This window comes from Prunus persica, chromosome G4 (genome assembly GCF_000346465.2).
Source record: "Prunus persica cultivar Lovell chromosome G4, Prunus_persica_NCBIv2, whole genome shotgun sequence".
Taxonomy (NCBI): domain Eukaryota; kingdom Viridiplantae; phylum Streptophyta; class Magnoliopsida; order Rosales; family Rosaceae; genus Prunus; species Prunus persica.
This window is the reverse complement of record NC_034012.1, coordinates 3941317-3965485: the sequence shown is the minus strand read 5'-3', so window position 1 is coordinate 3965485 and position 24169 is coordinate 3941317. Positions and strand designations below refer to the sequence as shown.

Genomic DNA, 24169 nt, shown 5'->3' with positions numbered 1-24169 from the left:
GCAACATTTCTCTCTTTTTCTTTTTTCTTCTTTTGATGGATATGAATGGCAAAGATTGAAACTGAACCCAGAACAGTTTAGCCTTATCCAGTCCATGGCCCCTACCAGTTCCCTCCTTGCATGCTACACATCTTAATTGCTCTTTTGAAGAAGAAAAAAAACCGACATGCATTGTTACTAAAATTACTTGGTGCATCTAAAAGTGCCAGGTAGGTTTTATCATGTACATATACGTTGGGGAAGAAAAGGTTGAAGAGAAAATGCTGAACTAAGCATTGCCTAATTTTCTAAACCAAAACCCAACTTTGATTTTGATATTTTGTTATATTCGTATGAGGGATAAAAAAAAATATCCTAATACCTGAAAAGCCAAGAATTATCGAAAAAAACTAGAAATTAGATTGATTATGGAAGTAGTTGATCGCATTCCCATTTTTCTATCTCGTATTCCTAACTTTCTTGATTCACCACTTCTCCCATTCCTAATAAATGCATCAACGAATTATTATTTGTTATTTATCAAGCCAAATGAATTAAACATTAGGGTTTCTTTTGAAAAAGCTTTTTGATCAAGGCTCTTTTAACTTGAGTTAGGCAAGCAACTGATGTTTTCACTTTTTGGAAGATATACATCAGTGAATAAAAGGAGTGAGAATCAAACTCTGACTGTAAATAATATAAGGTTCAAGAGGATCAAGAGGATCTACAATTGGAGCCATGCATGCACTCAAACCAAACAAAATAGCAAAAGGCCCTACATGATGAGGCATTTTGCTCTTTTGACTCTATTTTCAGGACTTGTTTGCAGCGCCGACTATTGCATGATGACCAAAATATGCTACCATGCTAGGATGGGCAGCAGCCTAGCGATACCTAAAAAGCAAAAGCTAAATTTTAGCTTGAGGATGTTACCTTATCAAAAAAATTCACAACTCTAAAAACAACAACCATTCTTGCTTTTCAACTTTAAAGTTCAACTGGCTTATCACCATAACATATGCTTTTTTGTTGCAAAATTTACTGTTCCCCTCCTAACATGGTTTTCAACTTACATGCATGCATATGGCTAGGGCTAGCCATGACCCTTCAAATGCAAGGCTTGCCCTTGTATATTGTTGCATTTTCCAACCAAATTGGTGTAGAATGATAGGGCCCTTGAAAAGAAGCATGTCTTTGGGCAAACATATACATGTGGAGCTGTGTGTATTCGTTCATGCATCGCATGCATTTGCACCTCATAAACTTACTTTTGAGCATACCTCCTTTTTTTTTCTTCTTCCATGATGCTTCCTCTTTAACAAAAGCATGCATGTTCTTTACAAAAACTTATTTGGATTGGATTTCTCTCGATCCTCTCGTTTCGCATATATACAAATCCTTTTCGATCCATGGAAAAAGAAAGGGAAAAAGATAGCATTGACCAAGTGATAATTAACTGGGGATATAAACATATATGCATATTCTTGTTTTGATTCATCCACGGATTAAAAAAGAGAGAGAATATATATTGAATCAACAGATTTAGGGACTTGGACTTGAGATCTCTTACAGCATTAAGAAGAGAAATACCACTAATTAAATCAAAAACTATATAATTTTTTATAATCAGTGCGCTATTGGTATTTTTCTACTATACATCCAAAAACCCTAAATTTTGAAGATGGTCTAGTTCAAGAAAAATCCAATTGAATGTAGCAAGGGAACTATATTCATCATGTATATTGATGAACATATATGTGTGTCTGTCGACGAATCAGACAAGAGAGAGAGAGAGAGAGAGAGAGAGAGAGAGAGAGAGAGAGAGAGAGAGAGAGAGAGATGATGAGCAAGGGATAAATGATGCATTCGTTTAGATATTTACTAGCTGTTTCCAAAGGTTTGATGACGATCGACTACTACAAGTGCTAGCTAGCTTTAATTTGAAGAAAATTAATAAAGGGCCTTTCACCTTTGAAATGTAAGACTTTCTTTTTATCTCTTTTAGCAGTGAGATCACGATTCACATGCCTGGCTGGGGGAGAGCCACTTTGTTTGCAAATTGCTAAAAGAGAAACTTCACCCGCAACTTGTCTCTCTCTTGCTCATCATTTTTTTCACCTTTCAATCCGATAACGAGATGTCATCCTTTCAATCTTAAGAAACAATATATATATATATATATAGTCCTAATCTCTTGAACCACAGGAGTTCAAGAGATTGTGGTCACCCACCATTGAATATATATACATATATATATGTTTAAGGAATTTTATTTGATATATCATGCATGCAAATGCAATATCATATAATATATATACCTTACCAACCTACACAAAATTCACTGCCTCTGGCAAACTCTGATTCTTAATTAACTTGATCAAATTAAGCTTCGTCATATTGCTTTCCTAACAATTAATTAAGATCCGTTTAATCATTAATTAAAAAAATTATCAATCCAGAGCCAAACTTGGACCCTATTTCTGCACGTGTTATTATATACAGGAAGCTAAATTTGACGGTATGAAAGGGTGTATTTGAATGCAAGGCCACCTGGTAAAGTCGGCAAAGAAGAAATTAAAAAACACAAGTACGTAGGACGACACTCATTTGGTCCCTATCATTCCCACGTATTTTGATTCAACCCTTATCCGCATACAACACATTTTGGCTGCTAATCCCTTTTTAAGAGGTCAATTTGGCCTAATCACGTAATTAACTTTTTTATTTTTTTTCTTTGTTAAATATATACAAGACTGAATATTACGTGTACATTTATTTGTCCTCTTCTCAAAAGGATTGATCTTAGGGCTCCTTTATATATTCTACCACTTGACCAACAATTCTACCATGCATGCATGGTTAATGTTTTTTTTTTTCCATTTACAATAGTTTATTGAATATTTTTTTAAAAAAATTTATGAATATTGCTAGATTATGATGCCATGATGCCACACAAACAAATTATAACATGATACAATATATACTGGTCTTTTTGCACATGTTCATGAGTGTACTAATTAGTTTTCTTTAAAAATTTCATTTTTGTTTTAGAATTAAGAAAGATATAAAATTAGATATACAACGTCGAATCATAAAAAGCGACACGACAGAAGAAAAGTAAATTGGCCCTAATTAAGTAAAACATTTCTCTAGATTCTCTTGAATCAAAGAAAAGGTGAAACGTTTCTCTTTCAACTTTTGCTATGCATCTCTTAAGTAACATGATATGGGAAAGAAGACTCTCTTTCTCTGTCTTTTCTTTTCCTCCCCTAATACGCTTATGAACAAAATGTGCAAAGAAGTGGAAGCAAAGAAAAAGGTAAATATGATTCATGAGCCAATATATCTAGGGTTTGCCGTTGTGTAGAAGCTACATGCACTCACTTGGGGTTGTTTGGATTTAAACTAACTTTACCTAGGAGCCATTTACTTTTAACTTTAACTAGCTAGTGTAATTTGCCTCAAGTGTGGAAAAAGAAAAGAATATAAGATTCTTGAACCAATATAGCTAAAGCTTTAACGAATCTTTGGTTAGCTAAACAATGTTGTTTGGACAAACTATTACATGCAATTTTATGAAGTGCATCAAACTTATTCTCCATCCAAATTTTCAAGACGAATATACTATATGAAAAAGGAAATTTTGTTTAGGTGCCTTGTGTTTAAAGACTTCGGGAAAGTTTCCCGTTTTTGTTATTTTAGGTTTTTTTTTTTCCATTCAGTTCGTGTTTGATTTTCTTTGTAAATTAGGAGTTAATTTTTCTAGTTGAATTAGAAAGTTCTCTCATCATTCAGACAAATTTCAATTCTAGTTCCTGGTTTTTGAGGCTTGTCCAAAACTAGTTTCTCATATTCTCTGGGATTGCCAAGTTGCTGTCGTCTTACATATTTAAGTTTAACCAACTTAGTGGGATTGCTCTTTGCCTTTATCGGAAGAAAGTGGCGAGGGTATTTTTGGTCATATAAAGGGGGAGTTGGCGTGGGTTGGAAAGAGACAAGCAGGCCAGTCTAAAAGGAACCATCGAGACGAAGAAAATACAATCCACCCAAACCCAAGTCATTTAAAACCAGTTGAGAGGTAAGAGCCAAACCAAAGACAACATTGCCAAGGCAAGCTATAAGCCTCAAACCCCCCAAAAATTATAGCCAAGAAAAGAAAGGAATTCTCAGCTTCTCCTTCTCCTTCTCCCTACACAAAACACAACTCTATATCTCCCTATCAAGTTTCTTCCCAATTTTTCAAACTCCCTATTACATCTCTCTCACATCTCTCTCTCTCCATGGCAAGTTTTTTTAGCAGAATCTCCACATTCAGGATTTTTCTTCTATGTTCACTCTGTTTCTCAGGTACACTCTTTGTTTTTCTTCATTTTTGTCATGTTTTTGTTAATTTTCCCTTCAAATTCTAATGCACTTTCTCTGTTTTTGTTGCTGTATGTTTTTAACTTTTCTTTACAGATTTTGGTTTCCTGCAAGGAGTTTCATCACTTGGTATCAATTATGGCCAACTTGGCAACAATTTGCTGCCACCAGAGAAAGTCCTGGACCTCTTGAGCTCTCTTAGGATCACGAAAGCACGAATTTACGACACGAATCCTCAGGTGCTCACAGCATTTGCAAATTCTGGTGTTGAGCTAATGGTGACCATTGAGAATGCAATGCTAGGCCAATTAAGCAACCCCCAAGCAGCCTTCCAATGGGTTACCTCCCACATCAAGCCTTATGTTCCAGCCACAAAAATCACCAGCATTGCTGTGGGCAATGAGGTCTTCACAGATGATGACACAACAGTTCTGCTATCCAATCTGGTTCCAGCCATGGTCAGCATTCAAGGGGCTCTAGCTCAGCTAGGCCTTGACCAATACATCAAACTCTCAACCCCTTGTTCTTTGGCTGTGCTTCAAGAATCTTATCCGCCTTCGGCAGGTAGCTTCAAAACTGAGGTCTCGGGGGTCATGTCACAATTGTTACAGTTCCTTCAGACCACAAAGGCACCTTTCTGGATCAATGCCTATCCATATTTTGCATACAAAGGTGACCCAAATAGAGTCTCTTTGGACTATGTGCTTTTCAACCCCAATCAAGGAATGGTTGATCCTTTTACCAAACTACAGTATGACAACATGTTGTATGCTCAAGTTGATGCAGTCATTTATGCCATGGCTAGGCTGGGATTCAATGGCATTGAGGTTAAGGTCTCCGAGACTGGCTGGCCATCCAACGGGGACGAAAATGAAATCGGTGCAACTTTGCAGAATGCTGCAATTTACAATAGAAATCTGTTGAGGAGGCAGCTGCAAAATGAAGGCACGCCTTTGAGGCCTAAACTGAGGCTGGAAGTCTATGTGTTTGCTCTGTTCAATGAGAACATGAAGCCGGGGCCGAGTTCCGAAAGGAACTATGGCCTGTTTCACCCTGATGGCACCATGGCTTATAATGTTGGGTTGTCTTCCGTGTCAACTAATTCAGCCACAACTCCATCCACAACATCCTCATCAGTCTCTGATTTTACTTCTTCTGCTACAAAGGTAAAATCATAGGTTCTTTCTCGCTTCCTCAAATTTCTTTTTCCTTTAACATGTGTAAATGTGCCAGAAAGGCAAAAGTGTAATAAAGATTTGTATATACTTAATACACATATCAATGCAACAAGAGCTATTTCTACATAATTAAATTACAGTCTATGTTGCACGGGCCCAACCACATGATACATGACATGACACAACACGGGGACACTGCATACCTAAAATATTGGAGTGTCCGTGCAACATAGATTACAGATTTTTTGTTCCTCGAGTACTGCATGCGTAAAAAAAACCAATTTCATAAGTATTGAGTGCTAAATTTGGATTAACTGTGACCTAATTCTTTTGTTTTATTCCTAATTAACTGGAATTTTTTTTGCGAAACAGGCAGCAACCATGGAATATAATCAAAGCTGGGTGTACTGGATGCTTGTATGTGTGCTGAGCTTTCAAGTTTATATGAGAAGACCATTTTAAGCAAATGGGAGTTATTGTAAATATTTAATTTTGATGGGTACAAAGATAATGAGCTCTCTATTCTTCAGAAACAAGATTACTTCATTAGACAATGACCTTCAAATCGACATTTCGAAGAATGAATTACACACCAGAAATTGATCATGCAGAAGCAGCTTACTTAATTAGTGTTTTCTTACTGTGACAAGTCCTCCGTCAAGATCATGTAGTTAAAACAATTTAATTTCAATGTCATTTGATTATACATTTTACTATGTTGTTGCTTAGAGGAAAAAAAAAAAAAAAAAAAAACTAAATAGTGAGAGAATTCATATGGTTGTTTCTATTGGTTGCAAGGAAAAGCTGTTTCCTTTGGAACGTGGAATCCATAACAGTTCCCTGCATATATAATATTTCTCAAATTTACTTTAAATTCATCTCTGTGGCTCTCTCTCTCTCTCTCTCTCTCTCTCTCTCTCTCTCTCTCTCTCTCTCTCTCTCTCAGATTAAATATGCTGCATAAAGTTCATGTATAAAAATGAGATAATGAAATCCTAAAGTGTAAAAAAGAGAAAGGCCTTGTTTGGTTCTTTTTATTATCTTGAAGAAGCAGACAATGGGCGGCCAAACTTTATTCTCCTCCCTAGCCTATAAAAACCGTCAGCATTGGTCATTGCCAATGGCTTTATGCAAAGGAGCTTTTTTTCTTCTTCTAGCTTTTCTTTGTCTGTTATAAGAGCTGAGAGGCAGACAATGTAAGCTCAGCCTTAGCTCAACATGATGAGGATGGTCTTCCTATTGACATCATCCAACATGCTGCACATGCTCTCCAACAAATTCCCACATCCCCCACTAAGATTTCTCATCAATCTTCTTTAGAATTTTAAACAAAAAAGGGCAAAAATAAAGTAATTTTTATTATTATTATTATTATTTTTAAATACAAGCGAGAATCTAAACTACAAAAAGAATGAAAGTTTCTTCTCACACACACTACCAAGATATTATGGGGGCTCTTTCCGAAGACAACTATAGTCTGCAAATCAAGATCTCTTTCCACTAAATCACGTTTGCGAATATAAATTTTATTAAGAGACCCATCAAGAAATTAGATTCTCTCTGTGAAAAAGAAGAAAAAAAAAAAAGAGTAGTTTTCTTTGACCCTTTTTACTGAAATTAATTAACAACAACTCTACTTCTGCGGAAAACTGGTGTAGGTCGGCGTTTTCTTGGGCTTTTTGCTAAGACAAGTTAGATTAAAATTAAAATAACCTATATTTAAGCCAGAAGAATATATATGTAAGTGTCATATTCCATAATCTAAGCCAGGTGGCATGATTTGATGTACCTCAATTTTCAAGTTTTCATAGGATTTTGATATGTGTGATATATTATGTGCTTATGTTTTCTGTCCAATGTATCAGACAGGCATATGCTTATCTGTCAACATTTATTTGTGTCATTTCATGCTATCTTTTTAATTGTCTTCTTCTTCTTAATTCTCTTTACCTTTTAGCTTTGTGAGGGCAGCATATAAATCCAATCACAAAGCTAGCTCTATATATATATAATATGAAGAAAAAAAAAACATATTAAATATATGTTAATATCACTGCTTAAGGCTTTTTACTTGATTCACCACAATATTGCGTTGCATGGTTTGGAAAGGGCACATTTTTGGTGGCTTTTTAAAAATTATTTGGACATTTAAATGAGATTTGATGTCAGAGATTATTAGCTAAAAGAGATGCATGCTGCTTTGGACCACCATAATTCTTAGAAAATGGTTCTTTCGACCCTAATGATCTGACACAGAATATATGGTACTCCCTTTTGTGTATTTTATATGCTCACATTAGTTTAATTAATAATTTGTTTGTCACATTAGCATGATGATCATGAATTATTATTCATGATTGTAATATTCCAAAAATGATTGATTGAAGTTGGAAAATTCCATATATTTGGTGGATTCAATCCCCCAAACACATGATATATATATCGCATATGCAAGTTGGGCTAGTTAGTTAAGACAGTGTGTTCGCTCTTTTGCATTAAAGTTCCGATCCCCTCCTCATACGTTTGAGTAGTTAAAATATCGTTCTGTAAAAAAAACACATTATATATCACAAAGTAATTACTCAAAAAGAAAAAGGAAAGAAACTAGAAATGTCCTACTCAAATGACATATATAATGTGAATCTGCATCCCTTTTACTCCTTATGAAATGCTAGCTAGTGCCGATAAAATGGCTTTCATATTTATATATGCAAAGTAACCCCTGCTTTTGTTTCCAAGGGTCAAAGGCAATTGTTCGATTGTGGTAGTTTATTTGTCGATAGTTGTGATTTTAATAAGGGCACAATGATAGGTTGTTTAGCCTCATATGCCATGTTTAGGGATCATGCATGATGGATTAGGCCTTAATTACTTGTTTAATGTTGTCTTTAATTGGTACATAATTGTGGAAGATGCTTTTATAAAGGCACCGTCCTCTTCCACATGGGAAGTTTTCAGTTTTCGGCAGTTGCTTAGTCAGATGTACATTAATAGTAAACAATATGGAAAATTAAAAAATAAAAATAAAAAGTATAAATTCTGCTCATATTTCCTTGTAGATCGGTATTTTAGCTCACCACTTTAACTTAAAGTGTATGCTTATTATCCTTCTCAACACTTGACACGTGTCCATAAGCATAACTATGGTTACAGAAATCAAAGTAAAAAGTTAACCATAATTAGGCATATGGACACGTGTCGTGTATTAAGAATGATGGTGAGTATACACCTTAGGTTAAAATAGTTAGCAAAAATATTTCCATTGTAGATCTGGGAACTTTGGATATATTTCTCAAAATGGTAATTAATATTATATTATATTTATTTATCTAGCAATGCAAGTCAATATTGTTATTATTCTTTAATAATTATATGTTTCTTTCTCACTAAGTCACTAACCTCTCACCATCTGCAATAGCTCTTCATGTGAGATAGGCTCTTTCTGTGTCAACTGTATGAATATTTATAAAAACCTTGTCAGCATTTGGAGAAAGTGAGCAGAAATTTAAAGACTAAACAGTTTTAAATTCTCTTAACCCAAAAAAAAAAAAAAACAGTTTTAAATTCAAAGTAGATTTTTTTGGGGGGTAATTAGATTCAAATTGCTATTTCTCCTCAGTGTTTATCTCGTCATTAACATACTAATTAAGGTCGGTTGGTAAATAGTATAAGTTCGCACCAAATTGAGGGGAACACACTCCCTATACTGATATTAGTCATAGAAACTAGCTACCTTCCTCCTTGCACCATGTACTTATTATAAAGATTATAAAATTTTAAAACTATTTGGAAAATCCACATAAACCCTAGACAAAAGCAACTCAAAACAAGAAGCTAAATTAATAAGTACGATAATCACGGCGAGCGAGTCATACTATATATAATTTAAAATACTAAAGTCTCATTAATTTAAGATTTTTTTTTGTTAAATTTAGAAATTATAGGATTGTATTCATTGTCACATCCCGGGATCGGCTCCGCCGTAGCACGATATTGTCCGCTTTGGGCCCCTCCTCTCTGGCCCTCACGGTTTTGTTTCTAGGAGCTCACGAGCAACTTCCCAGTGGGTCACCCATCCTGGGATTGCTCTGGCCCCCAACTCGCTTAACTTCAGAGTTCCTACGACTCCGAAGCCAGTGAGCTCCCAAAATGCCTCGTGCTAGATGGATGCGGGTGTGCACATATAAGGCACATCACCCTCTCTCCGTTGGTCGATGTGGGATCTTACAATCCACCCCCCTTAAGGGTCCGACGTCCTCGTCGGCACACTCGCACCACACGGCAGAGTGGCTCTGATACCAAATTGTCACACCCCGGGATCGGCTCCGCCGTAGCACGATATTGTCCGCTTTGGGCCCCTCCTCTCTGGCCCTCACGGTTTTGTTTCTGGGAGCTCACGAGCAACTTCCCAGTGGGTCACCCATCCTGGGATTGCTCTGGCCCCCAACTCGCTTAACTTCGGAGTTCCTACGACTCCGAAGCCAGTGAGCTCCCAAAATGCCTCGTGCTAGATGGATGCGGGTGTGCATATATAAGGCACATCACCCTCTCTCCGTTGGTCGATGTGGGATCTTACATTCATAATTCAGCTAAAAAAGCCACTACTCACAAAGGGTTAATACAAACTAGCCACGAAGGGTCATTATAATAACGGAGCAGTCTAACATCAAAATTAAAACAATCTAATGCGCTTCCACTAATATCAAAATTTAAGAGTGTGTTTACTTATTAAAATTTGGCAAGTCATGAATCAGAAAATATAAGAATAGGGAAATTGTACTTAACTCCATCTAATGAGAATATTACGTTACGAATTTAATATGAAACCTACATAATTTTTTTTATCTTTAATATATTAGTAAACGCAAAAAAAGTCATGAATTAATAATGTGTTAATAAAACCATAAATTAACAAAGTATTAGTAAACGAAAGAGAAATCATACTACAAGAGAAGCATTTCTGTTTTTATCTATATTGTACTACTAGCCCATTCATGTTTGCGATAGCACAATTTCTAATTTTCTTAATTAATGCGAAATAAAATAAATTGGAAGCCCACTCTTTGTAACCAATCGCATTAGAGCACGTATTCTTCTAACCTCCTCTATATATATTTCAAAATTCAAAATTTCGTTGACCGTTCAGAAACCACAATTTCTGAGCCATCTCCTCTGCAGATTGCAATGGCGCTCTCTGCTGCGTTTCGGGAACGACTTGAGCACATGGAGCATACTCGTAACCAACGCCTCTCTCTCCTCCAGGTACCAAGCACAAACCCTAATCTCCTTCAATTCTGTTCAATTTCTCTAAGAATCAGAAATTTAAAATTGCTTATTTCGTCAAATTTCCTACGCTTTCTCTGAGGCCAAATTGGAGCAAAAATCTGATTAGTTCTGGCTTCGTTTGCAGGCAGAGAAAGAAGTGCAGGAGAACAAGTCTCAGGCGTTGGTTTTGAGGATCGCAAGCATGAGGGCCACGGAGCAGAGGTGCTTGGCGCTCGACCAAAAGATCGCATCGCAAAGCTTCAAGATTTGGGCGCTGAGGTCCGAGATCGATCGCCTCGACGAGAAAAATCAAACCGATTCACATCAATTGAGGTATTAGTTTCATCTCAATTGATTAATTAGGTTAAAATTAGAACTTAATCTCGTATTGGAATTGGGAATGGAATGTTAGGGTTTTGAAGAGTGAGGTGGAGGAGCTTGAGGACTTGGAGAAGGAGAAGAACAGGTTTTATGAACTGAAGGGCTCTGAAATGAAGGAGTTCAAGCAAAATGTGGAGAGGTTTGCTTTTGAATGCCAAATGCAAGTTCAAAATTTGAAGAAGGGCATCAATGAGGTAAAAAAAGAACCCAATCAAACCCTACAGATCACAACTTTAATGATATGCAAAGCAAGATTTTGGAATTTCAAAATTCAAGGGCTTTTGAGGATGCAATTTAGATGTTTGATTGATGAAGATTCTTACAACTTTAACATGGGTTTTTTTTTTGGGTCTTTATCTCAGATTCAATCGAGCTTTGTCAAATTCCAAGGCAGTGACAGATGCACAAGTGATTCTGAGATAGCTGCGGCTGAAATGAGAAAGTCCGAGCTTTTAGCTATGAAAGAGGAGCTTGATGGAAAGTTGGCTTCTAATTACCAAATTAGAGCCCAATTGCAAAAGCAGCTTCAAACCATTCTAACCAAACACAAACAAGACACAAGTTACAAATCCTGAACACCATAGTGTGCACATTAGCATATATCTGATTCTCATAAGACAATGCTAGTATTGCCACTCTTGCAAGTGCATCATTGTACATAATAATTGTAGAGACATACATTGACACACAAATTCTGATAATTTGCAACGCAAATCATATTATGACTTTACAAAAAAGATGCTTTTATAGGATTTCGGGTAGCAACTAGCTTGTACCCGAGTAGCGTTTTTGTTCTCTCAGTACTGAAAGAGGTCTCAAATTCAACTCCCACTTTCTCCATTGACATAAAATGAGAACAGGCTTTAGGGCTATGAGATCTGAGAATAACAGGCCGAGAACCAAGCCCAAATAATAAGCCCTAGCAAACTTTCACGTGTATCGAGCCCACTATTTGCAACCGAAACGTCGAATCTAGAACCTTATTGGAACATCGACCAAAAAAAAAAGAATCTTATTGGAACAGTAAATTCCCAATATACCCTTCTCATTTCCCTCGCTAAGCTTATGGCAATTTATGCGGCTTCTTGTCTTAAACCAAATATAAATACCCATCTAAACCATCAAAGGCGCTCTGTTTCTTTTGAGAGCAATTACAATTAGCAAAGATAGTGTGAAGGAAAAGAAACCAAGCGTAGAGTGAAAGAAAGACGAAAATGGCAGACGAAGTGGCGCTAGATTTGGTGGAGCTCCGCCACCTTAAGAGCATTGCTACACGACCCCATATCATCAACTTCATTTCCTCTGCGATTCGCACTTTGGAAAAGGTCCCATTTCTATATCTGTACTGTTTCATTTACAAGCCACTATTTTGTTCTCCTTATATATCTTAAGCATGGGTCGCAAAGTTTTTGCGGAAAATATGTATGATTGCTTGATAATGTACCCAGTTTATTGTATGAAAATGGGGTTTACAGTTATGGAAGAAATGGGTATTGAGTTCTTGAGTTCAATATGATATGGGTTTACAAATTGTTCTTGAGTACTTTTGCAATTTTTTGCTACTTCCTGTTAGCTGACGAGTGTATGAAAATGGGGTGGTTACAGTTTTGAAGAAAATGGGTCTTGAGTTCTTGAGTTCAATATGATACGGATTCTTCGATTCTGGGTCAAAAATAAAACATCCTATTTGAGGCTGTTATCGTTCTTAGTTGCATAAACTCGCTTCTTGGAATTTCAAAGAAGGTGATTTCTCTTTTTCTTGGTATTATATGATTCTTGATAAGAAAAAAGTCCCCAACCCTGTCCACTTTCCTGGTAAATGAAGGTGAATTCTTTCCGGGTATGCGAAGTAGTTATATCTACAACAAAGAAGGGTTTACAGATATGGAAGAAAATGGGTCTTTCATTTTTATCTCGTATGAAGTGAGTTTTTGGGAGTTCAATATGCTATGGGTACAATTTAGAAATGCTTTTCTGGGTGGTGAAAAACAGAGTGCTTTTGTAATTTTTGTTGTGTTGTTGTGACTTCCTCTTGTTAGCAGAAGAGGCCAAAACTTATAACTACTGATCATAATAACCAGGGATGGGTAGAGTTATGAATAACCTGAACCTGGTTTTGGGTTTGGTTGTGGATCAAAGTGATTTCTTTCCAGGCATGCATGCAAATTAGTGCCATCACACGGTTGTAGATGATTGTGGTGTCTTTAGTTGTTGTCTGATCAATGATGTCAAATACGTCTGTGGATTCTTTGACCTGTGTTGTTGAAGTTTGATTTGGCATTAATTAAACTCTACTAGTCCTCCACTAAATTGTTTTTCAGAGAGAATGAGATATTATTGTTCCACGTCAAGCCTATACATTAACTTTTCTTTCTTTGCTTATAATAGGCTTATAGCAGCTAATGTTGTTTGATCATTGCAGATGCCACAAGGGGATGCTACTGCAGTTTCCACCCCTGCTCTGCTACATGACAAGCCTGTGCCATTCAGCTGGGACCAAGATAATGATAACGTCAAGGTGAGGATGTATTTACCATGTGTATTTACCATCTAGGATGAGATATTATTCTATCATGTAGCACTTACTAAATTCGTTTTAACCCACCACGTAACTTTTCTATCTTTGCTTATACGCTTATAAAAGCTAATGTTGTTTGATTATTACAGTTATCAAATGAGGCTGCTACTTTGCCTATTCCAATTTTAGCTACAACTTGCACCCCTGCTCGGCATTATGAGATGCTTGGGTCATTCGGCTGGGAACAAAATAATATTGATGTCAAGGTGACGATGTTTTTACCATGTGATTTTACGTAGGATAAGCACGTCTAGGTTGCTTGTCTCATTTACGTGTTCTGCAATGAGGCAACATCAAAGCAACAAAATGAGTTATGCTATTGTTCTGCTTATAAGCAATGGTCATGTGTCTTCCAATTGCTAATTTTATGGTTTTTGGTGTTCTTCTTTCCTTCCTCCTGCAGATATATATATATCTGAAGGGAGTTGATCCGGAGAACATAGAGGCTGGCTTCTCGCCTTCGTCCTTTCACATCAAACTCCATGATGTTGAAGGAAAGAATTACAAATTTGCTATACCTGAACTGTACAAGGAGATTGTCCCAGGGAGGTGTAGGGTGATAACCAAGCCTGAAAAGGTTGTCATCACTTTGGTTAAGGCTTCAAGGGATTACTGGTTGGATTTGAAGTTCAAGGAGGAAAGGGTACTTCATCATTTTCTTTGGACCGCCCATTTTATGCTTTGGCAAAGGCAGAAATGGAACTAATTGTTTTATTGTTTGATCTTGCAGCCGATGCCAATGCCAAATTGGGATGAAGAACCAGATCCTTTGGCAGGATTCATGGGCATAATGAAGGTAAGGTTATCAAGCTTTGAGGTTGATAGCATGTACACATGTATATGCATGCAAATCCACATTTGAAAACAAACATCAGTACTGTCATGCATGAAAATGTGAATGCAATCACATTGAATAAACGTACATGTACTCTATATATCTGTTTGGTTAATTACTGTATGAAATGCAACTTGCAGAATATGTACGAAGAAGGGGATCCAGAGATGAAAAGAACAGTTGCCAAAGCATGGACTGAAGCGAAATTCGGGAGAAACCCCTGATTCCTCATCGTAGAGGTGTTCAATCAATCTGGGGCTATAGAACATTATTTTTTTGAGTAGTTCTTTTGCTTCTGGCAGGCTTTATGGTAGTTAGTCCTTTTGTTGCTGGACGGTTCTTTGTAATGTCATGGAAGTCTATTGAACATAGCTTTTTCTAAAGTCTTAGATGGTAGGCTGGAACGCTTTCCGTTTCGCGTAGTAGCCTCTAATCGATGATCATTTGATGTGGATTTGGTATTGGAACTATCATATTTGTAGTTGAACTGATATTATATAACATGTCACAAACAGGAAAGGTTTCCATAACGAGTAGCATGAAATGTTATTCAATATTGTGAAACAATTTCAACTCTGCTGTGAGTTGAAGAAATGGCAGATTGGGGAAATTTTTCTTTTTGTTTACAGGGAAGTTTGGTTTCGAAATGGACATGACAAGTGTTATTATCTCTCTAGTATCATCTGCTCTCGAGTTTAAATCTGACCTGAGGATACCATATATACCCCTCACATGCATATTCAATCAATGCCATCTTCTGCTCTCGAGACTTCTTATGGCTTTCTAGTTAGCTAAAACAATCCTTCCTTTGGTTTTGACGTCCTTACGAAGAAAAGTGTTGTAGCTCGACGCTTTGTTGGCCATTTTGGCTAAGACAAATTAAAATTAAAATAACCTAAATTATTTAATCAAACAAATTAAGTTTATTTCTATGATTAGCCAGAAGAAAATAAGCATGCAAGTGTCATTAGGAAATGAATTGGTTTTAATTGAAAAGCTAGCTGTAATTTTATTTTAAACTTGCTAGTCCAGCAGGAAAACTAGTACCAATATTACATTAACCAGGTCACTTAGATAAATACCATCCTTTAACAAGACAAAAACACAAAATTCTGAAAAGTAAATCTGCAAAGAAACGGACACATAGCATAGATGGCGCTTGACTGACGGGATGGCGCAGGCAGGCAGGCAGGCAGGCAGGCAGGCAGGCAGCATGAACGATCAGGGCATTGGCAGCTGCATGTGAAAAAAATTAACAAAAGCTGCATGCGGAGATCATTCCATGCAAAAAAAAGGAAACTGCCAAGCCAAGGGGTATTTTTTTGTTTCTTGCTTTGCTTTATATAGAATTTTTCTTGTCTTGAGCATAATCAATACCCCTGGCCTGCTCTTCCTCGAGTCCCAAGCAATGACAAAGAAAGATGCTGGCATTAATAATTTTAGTTTTTAATATTCACGATGGTACGTATTACTATTAGATGCACTCCCTACTTTATATTTTTTCCTTGCTACTCTGTTTTCTCACATTTATTTTACTTTGCTTGTGATGTGAAAGACTTGTTGGGTTTTATGATATCAACGTTTCAAATTCACCTTTCTTCTTCTTTTTCTTAAAAAATTAAATAGTATAGCCGCGCGGCTATACTACGGTCTTATTTTTGACATGTGGCGCCTAATCGTTAGACGGTCTTCTTTTTTTTTCTTTTTTTTTTAAAAAGTACAGCCAGACGGCTATACCCTTTATAATTTTTTTTTAAAAAAAGACTTGTGGCCCCGAATCGCTGGGGGTTCTCTTTTTATGTTTAAAAAAATTAGTATAGCCGCACGCCGGCGGCTTTTTTTTAACACGTGGCACCTCATAGCTAGAGCGTCCTTTTTTTAATAAATAAAAAGTATAGCCGCGCGGCTATACTCGGTTTTTATTTTTTTTTAAAAACAGTATAGCCGCGCGGCGATACTCATTTTTAATTTTTTTAATAAAAATTTTATAGCCGCCTGGCTATACTTGGTTTTATCACCATTTCTTAAACAGTATAGCCGGTCGCCTACACTTTTTTTTTTTTAATAAATAGTGTAGCCGCCCGGCTATACTCCTTTTTAAATATTTTTAAAAATAGTATAGCCGCCCGGCTATACTCTGTTGTATTAATGTTTGTCAAAAAAATATAGCGCTCGAATATACTTATTTGGACACGCGGGCAGCTAAGCGGTTTTTTTTTATAAAAAAAATAGTATAGCCGCCCGGCTATACTCTATTTCTTTCTAAATTTTTTAAAACGAGTTTTTGTTTATTTATTCTCTCTTTTCTATGAGTTGCATGAAAGTTTTTTGTTCATACTTTCAAAAAATGACCCAACTGGAATCTTAACGTACATTTCAGTTCCTACCCAGATTTTTTTTCAGATTTTGGAATTTCAAATGTCGAGATTTGTTTCAATTGCGCCAAAGTTTGCGGATCGAAATCAGTCATGAATAAGAATTCCTTATCCAATTTGCACCTCTAATCTTAATAGCTGGTTGAAGTAAAAACCCAGTAACTTACACAAGCAGCTTCGAAATCAAATCAGTAACCTGGAAATTTCAAGACTCAATTATCACTGCAGCTTGCATCATCCATGTCCATGTCGCCTACTCCAAAGTCATTGTCATCTTCCTGTGCTTGGTCAACATCCCAAAGATTGTCGGAAGGTGCATGGTTGTCCACATCATCATTGCGAACTGCCTCCGTTGACGAGGATTCTTCCTTGACTGCAAACGATTTCATATTCTCATCACTGAAAAATGAATCGAAGTCCTTTGGAAGGCCTGCAATATTTATCATTGGATTGGATGAGATATCCTGCATCTCAACAACCCAAATGAGATATTCAACTACATCTGGACAAGTAGATGCATATTACATGATTACATTCCACCAAACAAATTGATCACCCGAAAACCATGAGAAGAATTAGCCAAATTGATCTCGGAATTAGCCAATTATAAGCAGAAAATAAATGTCAATATAGTATATTAACCAAAAGAACCCACCCGAAAACCATGAGAAGAATTAGCCACCCTACCTGGCAACCATCAAGAGTAGTACTCTCCACTAATTTCTCAAACTCCACACCGTATGTACTTCTGAAACGTTGTTTCAGGCGTTCTACTTGCCCTCTGTATGGGGATATAATCGCCAACTGATCACTTGATTTAAGCTCTGGATATGTACTTACGAGCTTATGATGTAAGAGCATGCATGACAAAGTTAACCTCAATACTGAAAAAAAAGTGATGCTTATAAGTGTAAAAGAACCTGTCTCGTTCACTACTAGAAGTTACCAAAGAATTCATGTTTAACAGCCTTAAACGTGATTTAGCTGCATATGGATTCGAATTTGTAACTTCTCCAGACAGATACTTTCTAATCCGAAAACCACTTGGTTGACGACTTTCTACCAACGCAAAAGCATAGATTGTTGGACTAAGAGTTTCCTTTTCATACTGCAATAAGAAGTGCCATCAAAACAGTAAGTAACCCTACATAATATATAAATTATGTCATTCCTCTTACGTGTGTCTTCTTTTTATGTTTTTTTTAGAAAAGTTGATAGAGGTCCAAAAATCCAATCAATAATTAGGTCTAGTCCTCGAATTATTGTTTATTGATACAAGTTTCTTGACTAGTTTGTCACATAGATTATATTCCATCTTTGACATGTTAATTCAAACTTTTGTATTTAAATTTTTTTGTTCATATTATATCTCTATTGTCTAAAATGAGTAAGATGAGAATTTATATGCCCTTATTTTTATTTTTGTTCACCCTATGGTAGAGTTAATAGTATATACTCTTGTAGATAAATTATCCTATGGTGTAGGTATATTGTCATATTGCCTATTGCATAGGTATATATTTATTTTTTCATATTTTAGACAATGAATAATAGTATTTTATGTACATTTTTTTATAGGTAACATATAATTTTATTTGTCTATTTTTGTATCTGACTTATAGGTAGTTTTCTAATTTATGTTCCTAACTTATAGGTAGTATTCTAATTTATGTTCATAACTTATAGGTAACACGATTTATCATTAAGTTTTTTTTGTTGCTAATAAGAACATTATTTACATGTATGTTAGGTACATAATTTAATGTGGGTGCTTGCCTAATTGATTAGTATAATATGTGGGCCTTTACTTCAATTCATTAATATGTGCTTGCCTCAAGTGAAGACTTTAAGCTGTAAATTTCACGTTTACAATTTATTGAGTTTTGCATAAACCGCCAAGGGATGCAACGTGTGCTTTGGGGATGCCTTCAGTTAGAAGAACACTGATCTTACTTTCAACCCAAGAGAAAAAAGACTATTGATTTTATAATTAATAAAATTCTTTTTTTTTTCTTATTGGCAAGATTTCATAAAATTCAAATCATCTTGTAGCAATGTGTTTATTAATTTTGTTTTCTAAATAAGGACCAAGGTATTAACTTTATATTTTTATTACCTTTGAATACTAGTGTTATTAGAAATTTAACTTATCAAACATATTATATAAGTAAAAGAAAAAGAATTGAGCTTAACCTTTCAAACATATTTTCAAACCAAAAAAAAAAAAAATAAAACAATTCAGTTTGGTAATTACTTAAAGGAGAGAAAAGAACTAATTTTAAAGTAATTTACTTGTCGTGTTTATTATTAGAATACATTTCTATTGGATTACATACGAAAGTCGTCGACATGTCGTTTCTGTACACTTGACGACGTTGTAAGTTGTAACTAATTGAAGATTGTGTCAATTGACCAATGTTCTAAAAATAGCTGCGTGGCAGGGACGTGCCTAGCGCCTAGAGGAGTAATTGACTAGGCTTTTATTTATTTATAATTATTTTGTATTATAAATTATAAATTTATACATAAATAGTGCAAAAATAAAAGGACATATAAATGATAAAGTACCATAATCTATATATATAAAGCAAAAGGTAGAGAATGGTAAAACATTCAAAATACTAGAAAATACCTTTGGTTAATGCAAATATTAAGAATTAAAATTATTAATTAAATGAGGATAATATGGTAAATTCACTCTTTTTCACATTGAAAAAAAATTAAAAGAAAAATCAGATAAAAGATTCTATTTTTATGGAACACAACTGTCCATTATCTTTTATAATTCTAAAATAAATTTAAATTTTTTTTAAAAAGCCTCACGCAGGCCAGGAAGCGCATTTGGAGAGGCTAGTTGATATAAAACATGGGAAATAGTTAGGCATAAAACCTAGGTTTTCTTTAGAGGGTGCATTTGCTAACCCGTGGGTTGAGAATCTCTTAATTGTATTTAACTTTTCAAACTGACTTCAAAAGCACTAGATTAACACACCAACATGAAATATCGTTTATCGAGCCTCCCTTAATGTAAAAGAACTGTGACTTCATTAGCTGAAAATGCTTTAGAAGAAGGATTGACCTCGAGTTCATTGACATCCTATTTTTTGTTGTTGAATTTATGGGTCAAACCCGTATTATTTGTTATAAATAAAATCTATTTTTTAATTATTCTTGCCCAATGGCCTAATAGCTGGAAATCATTATAATGGGAGGTATTGGAAAGAATTTAAATTCTCATTCCCCAATATCGCTTGTACAAATAAAATAATTGAAGAAATAGCTCTAGTCCAATGGACTAAAGTGGTATTTCAGCCCCAAATCTTAAAATGATATTACAAAATTGTATATTTCAAGCATGTAGCCGGGCGGCTATACTCGCCAAATATATTAGAAAATTTTAAACGTATAGCCGGTAGGCTATACTTTCAAAATACATTCGAATATTTTAAAAGTATAAATGTTAATATATTCGAATATTTTAAGAGTATAGCCGCGCGGCTATACTCTTTTAATATATTCAAAACGAACACGAAGCTTGCACTCGCAGAGGACGGAGGTTGCAGTCGAAGTTTCGCTTCTCTATCAACTCAAGCTTCGATTTGTTTTCTTCGGTTTCGGCTGCTTCGTCCTCCGGGTTCGGCAACGAAAAAAGACCCAACCTGCCTAGGAGGCCCACCTAGCCGCCTAGCGCCCGCCTAGACGGCGGTTGCAGTCGAAGTTTCGCTTCTCTATCAACTCAAGCTTCGATTTGTTTTCTTCGGTTTCGGCTGCTTAGTCCCCCGAGTTCGGCGACGAAAAAAGACCCAACCCGCCTAGGAGACCCGCCTAGCCGCCTAGCCGCCCGTCTAGGCCCATTGTTAAGAGTCTAAAGCACAAGATGCCGAGGATAGACTCGAAACGGCTGCCTCTCAGGCTCAAAAGGTCATGCACTGATGTACTCAATCCATCTTTGGTCTATGGCTATGAGTGTGTGATGTTGTTAGTGTGGTGTTCATTTTGCCATTGGCTTCTTTCTCTTTGCTTTCCGATGGCTGACATTGTTACAGAACAATGGATTCAAATTCAGTGCCTTGAGCAGGCTCGTTATATTACACAAGTAAGTTTTTTCTCCTTGAAACTGGCTTCAGTTTCTTTATTTGCTAAATTCATAAGTTTTGCTGATTCACTAATATTTGCTAGTTTCTTCTTGGTTGGACTGCTTTTCATTGTTCGGATATTGCATTTCTGTTATAGATTTTGGCATTTGATCATGCCCTCTTGTTTGCTGAGAGAAAAAAGAAAAAAGAAGAGATAGAGGTGTGCATATCACTGTTCTTTATTTGCCCTCTTGTTGGCTAATATGCCGTTAGAGAAACAGAGATAGTTCTGTGCATATCACTGTGCTGGTTGTAACATTTGGCTAATATGTACCTACAGGAACTATGAATATGTCTGTTTTCTAACTGTCCAACATTCAGTCCCATATAGCATGGCTGTTCTAACAGATGTTCTATAAACTTAGCTTTCAATTCTAGCAAAATATGATGATCACACTATATATATGCTTAACAGAACCCTCCATTTTACCTATCGTGCTTTGATTCTATGAGCCACATCATCTCCATTCTCCCCATGTATATATGGATGATTGAGTACATGCCAGATAGTGAAAGTTTTTGCCTTTTGATATACTCTTAGTGGTGCAATTGGTTGCTCTTATGTCTTCGTCAGAACCAAAGGCTCCTCTTGGTTAGCAGAATTCAAAGGAATATGGTTCCAGTGACCATCTAGTAGATGCAACTTTGCCTGCTACTGAAGTGAAATCATCAGAACTGAGTATAAGGAATGGTACAAATAATCTTCGCTATTATTATCAACAGTGTCTTCTGCATCACGATTCTCTTTCTTTGTTTTAATGAAAGTTTGTAACTTAAATTTGTGATTCTTATAAAAAGAAAAATTATAAATTGCTCACATATCACGATTCTCTTTCTGCAACTCACATATCCCTGCGAGGGCAAAGTCAGTTTACAAGCCTGACAATGTTAAAAAAGGACAAACAATAAAGGAAAACGGATAACCCTCAGTCAGTTAGAAAACAGTCTCTTGACATCATGGTGCAGTGATTCTGTGCTCCACAACTAAGAATTAATCCAGTGCTGCAAAAGACAGTCTTCTCATAACCCATGACTTATCAAAATCATGTTAGGATATTAATAAAATATATTACTATAAATTCATGTTATGCAATCAACTAAGGTTTCATATGCGTCACATATGAAACCGGACGTTTGAGCATTCACACACAGACACACAAACGAAGACCACCGATACGGATCTCTGCAGATCACGAAAGTCAGCATTGTCCATTTAGTACCACAGCCCTAAAGATGAGTGGTAAAATTCTATCATATAGAAGGTTTAACATAATTTGTGATAGGAGAAAGTTCAAGGTCATTAAAAGTAAATGAAAAGCAGATTGCAGATTGCAGATTGGGCGTGTCCAAGACCCCATGAAGAATTCCTTGCTAGATTTTGGAGCCCGCAATGCAAAGAGACCAGCGTTTTTTTGTCATTCGTATGAATTTTGGAAATATTTCAACAACTCATGTTGTGATTTGTGTAACTTAAAGTTTGTTCCTTTATTCTGTCATGATTTCAACAACTCATGTTGTGATTTGAATTAGAGTTAATATATTGTTTGGTATTAGAAGTTGATCAGAAATATGTTGCTTGAGAATATGTGTGGTTTTTTTTTTTTTTTTTTTCAACTTAAATCTTCCAGTGGGATCACTTTTGCATCCTATGTTGATGTTCTGAATGCACTGTTTTGTCATGGCTGCTGTTTTACATATTTACATATATCAAGTTAATTAAGTGCTCTCAAAAGCTTCATTGATGTTTCTTTCTTTAGGGGAGGCTTCATCCTTGATGCAGCCACACCTGGAGAATTCATTGGTGGGTTAAAGACTACCATGTAATGTCAGGAACCAAGCCAAACAAAAAAAATTAGAAACTCAGCGAGAATGAGAGGGGAAATTGACTCTTTCCAACTAACAGGAACAATACATTTTCATTAAAGACTACCAATAGATTGATAGTGTTCTTATGGTCAACAAGGACAAGAATTCCAGGGCTGCTCACCTTGAGTACACCTGATGAACCAGTGAGGGGTGTGTTTCTTTTAGTCTGCACTATATATGGAGAGTCTGACTCTGATTAGAAGATAATTGTATTAATTTGATAAAGTTTTCTGTAACTGTCTCTCACCTTAAAAAAATCTCACAATTAGCAGCATTGGAAACTTGATTAGAAATTAGAAACCCTACAGTATATAGTTTAAGTTGAGTAGCTAATTTACTAAAGTTCCAAGGACAGATAAATAGGATGAATTTCTCATAAGGGATCCCCTTTCACTGTAGCTTGGAGTAGATTTCGTTTTGACACAATATCAATTATCAATGTAAGCACGTTACTGATGCATTATCGACAATATCGTTGCTTGTCATATCAAATTTAGATGCGTAATTGAATGCAAATAAACATCACTCTCTCCAGTGTGAAATGGAGAAAATTCTCTTCAATAGAAGTACCAATAAGAGCATCTCCAATTGGGAGGTGCTATCCTATAATTTGACACACATTTCTTTTCTTTTTTTTCAATTCTAACATCATGTCATCTATATCGCAATAGGCCATTGTAGTTAAATTTTCAAATAACCAAGTTGCTCTCTATTTTCCAAAGAAGACTAGAAAACAACTTACCATCTATCTGGTGCTGCTTCTTCCAAACATTAGAAAAAACAGAGTTACACCCAGGAGGAGCCCAGGAGATGACACAATACTGCCTACTATGATTCTTACTTTCTTCACATTCAATGAGACTATAAAATATAACCCAAGTGGTCTAACCCCCCGGGGCGGAAATTGGGTTTAGCAGGTTTAGCACTGATTGTTGTATAGTCTTCATGATCTAGGCAGGAAATATATTTGAAAGCAAAAAGAGTGAGAAGTTAGATATTGATAAAGAAAGAAAAAAAAAATTCTGTAATGTCTATCATCCATTGATCTTAACAGACGAATTTTGAAAGTAGAGTTTGATAATTGTGTCCAAATCCAAAATTATAGAGTAACAACCTTTGGGTTTGATATGTTTTGACTTTACTTTTTGTACATGATCATGAAGATATGGATAACTCCCAATTGACTGTTCCATATCCAAAGATGTTTCCTTTTT

General features: G+C 35.9%; 3 protein-coding genes across 3 annotated transcripts; all 3 read left to right on the top strand.

The window, feature by feature from the left end:
* Positions 3678–6272, top strand: LOC18779205 (glucan endo-1,3-beta-glucosidase 14). The gene is made up of 3 exons (XM_007211362.2): positions 3678–4326; positions 4438–5507; positions 5892–6272. The coding sequence occupies exons 1-3, from the start codon at positions 4260–4262 to the stop codon at positions 5979–5981; spliced, it is 1227 nt and encodes a 408-aa protein (XP_007211424.2). The 5' UTR covers positions 3678–4259; the 3' UTR covers positions 5982–6272.
* Positions 10675–11897, top strand: LOC18779845 (myosin-9). The gene is made up of 4 exons (XM_007212393.2): positions 10675–10781; positions 10930–11117; positions 11197–11359; positions 11528–11897. Exons 1-4 carry the CDS (start codon positions 10704–10706, stop codon positions 11738–11740), a joined length of 642 nt encoding a protein of 213 aa, XP_007212455.1. The 5' UTR covers positions 10675–10703; the 3' UTR covers positions 11741–11897.
* LOC18778478 (calcyclin-binding protein) lies at positions 12318–15132 on the top strand. The gene is made up of 6 exons (XM_020562636.1): positions 12318–12490; positions 13588–13683; positions 13833–13949; positions 14147–14386; positions 14474–14539; positions 14719–15132. Exons 1-6 carry the CDS (start codon positions 12380–12382, stop codon positions 14800–14802), a joined length of 714 nt encoding a protein of 237 aa, XP_020418225.1. The 5' UTR covers positions 12318–12379; the 3' UTR covers positions 14803–15132.

Bases quoted from the DNA above. Each gene is read 5' to 3' on its own strand.
- LOC18779205 (XM_007211362.2), top strand. From the start codon at position 4,260: ATGGCAAGTTTTTTTAGCAGAATCTCCACATTCAGGATTTTTCTTCTA. The intron at 4,327-4,437 runs GTACACTCTTTG...TTTTCTTTACAG, and splicing joins ATGTTCACTCTGTTTCTCAG to ATTTTGGTTTCCTGCAAGGA. The intron at 5,508-5,891 runs GTAAAATCATAG...TTTGCGAAACAG, and splicing joins TTACTTCTTCTGCTACAAAG to GCAGCAACCATGGAATATAA.
- LOC18779845 (XM_007212393.2), top strand. From the start codon at position 10,704: ATGGCGCTCTCTGCTGCGTTTCGGGAACGACTTGAGCACATGGAGCAT. The intron at 10,782-10,929 runs GTACCAAGCACA...CTTCGTTTGCAG, and splicing joins AACGCCTCTCTCTCCTCCAG to GCAGAGAAAGAAGTGCAGGA. The intron at 11,360-11,527 runs GTAAAAAAAGAA...TCTTTATCTCAG, and splicing joins TGAAGAAGGGCATCAATGAG to ATTCAATCGAGCTTTGTCAA.
- LOC18778478 (XM_020562636.1), top strand. From the start codon at position 12,380: ATGGCAGACGAAGTGGCGCTAGATTTGGTGGAGCTCCGCCACCTTAAG. The intron at 13,684-13,832 runs GTGAGGATGTAT...TGATTATTACAG, and splicing joins AAGATAATGATAACGTCAAG to TTATCAAATGAGGCTGCTAC. The intron at 14,387-14,473 runs GTACTTCATCAT...TTGATCTTGCAG, and splicing joins TGAAGTTCAAGGAGGAAAGG to CCGATGCCAATGCCAAATTG.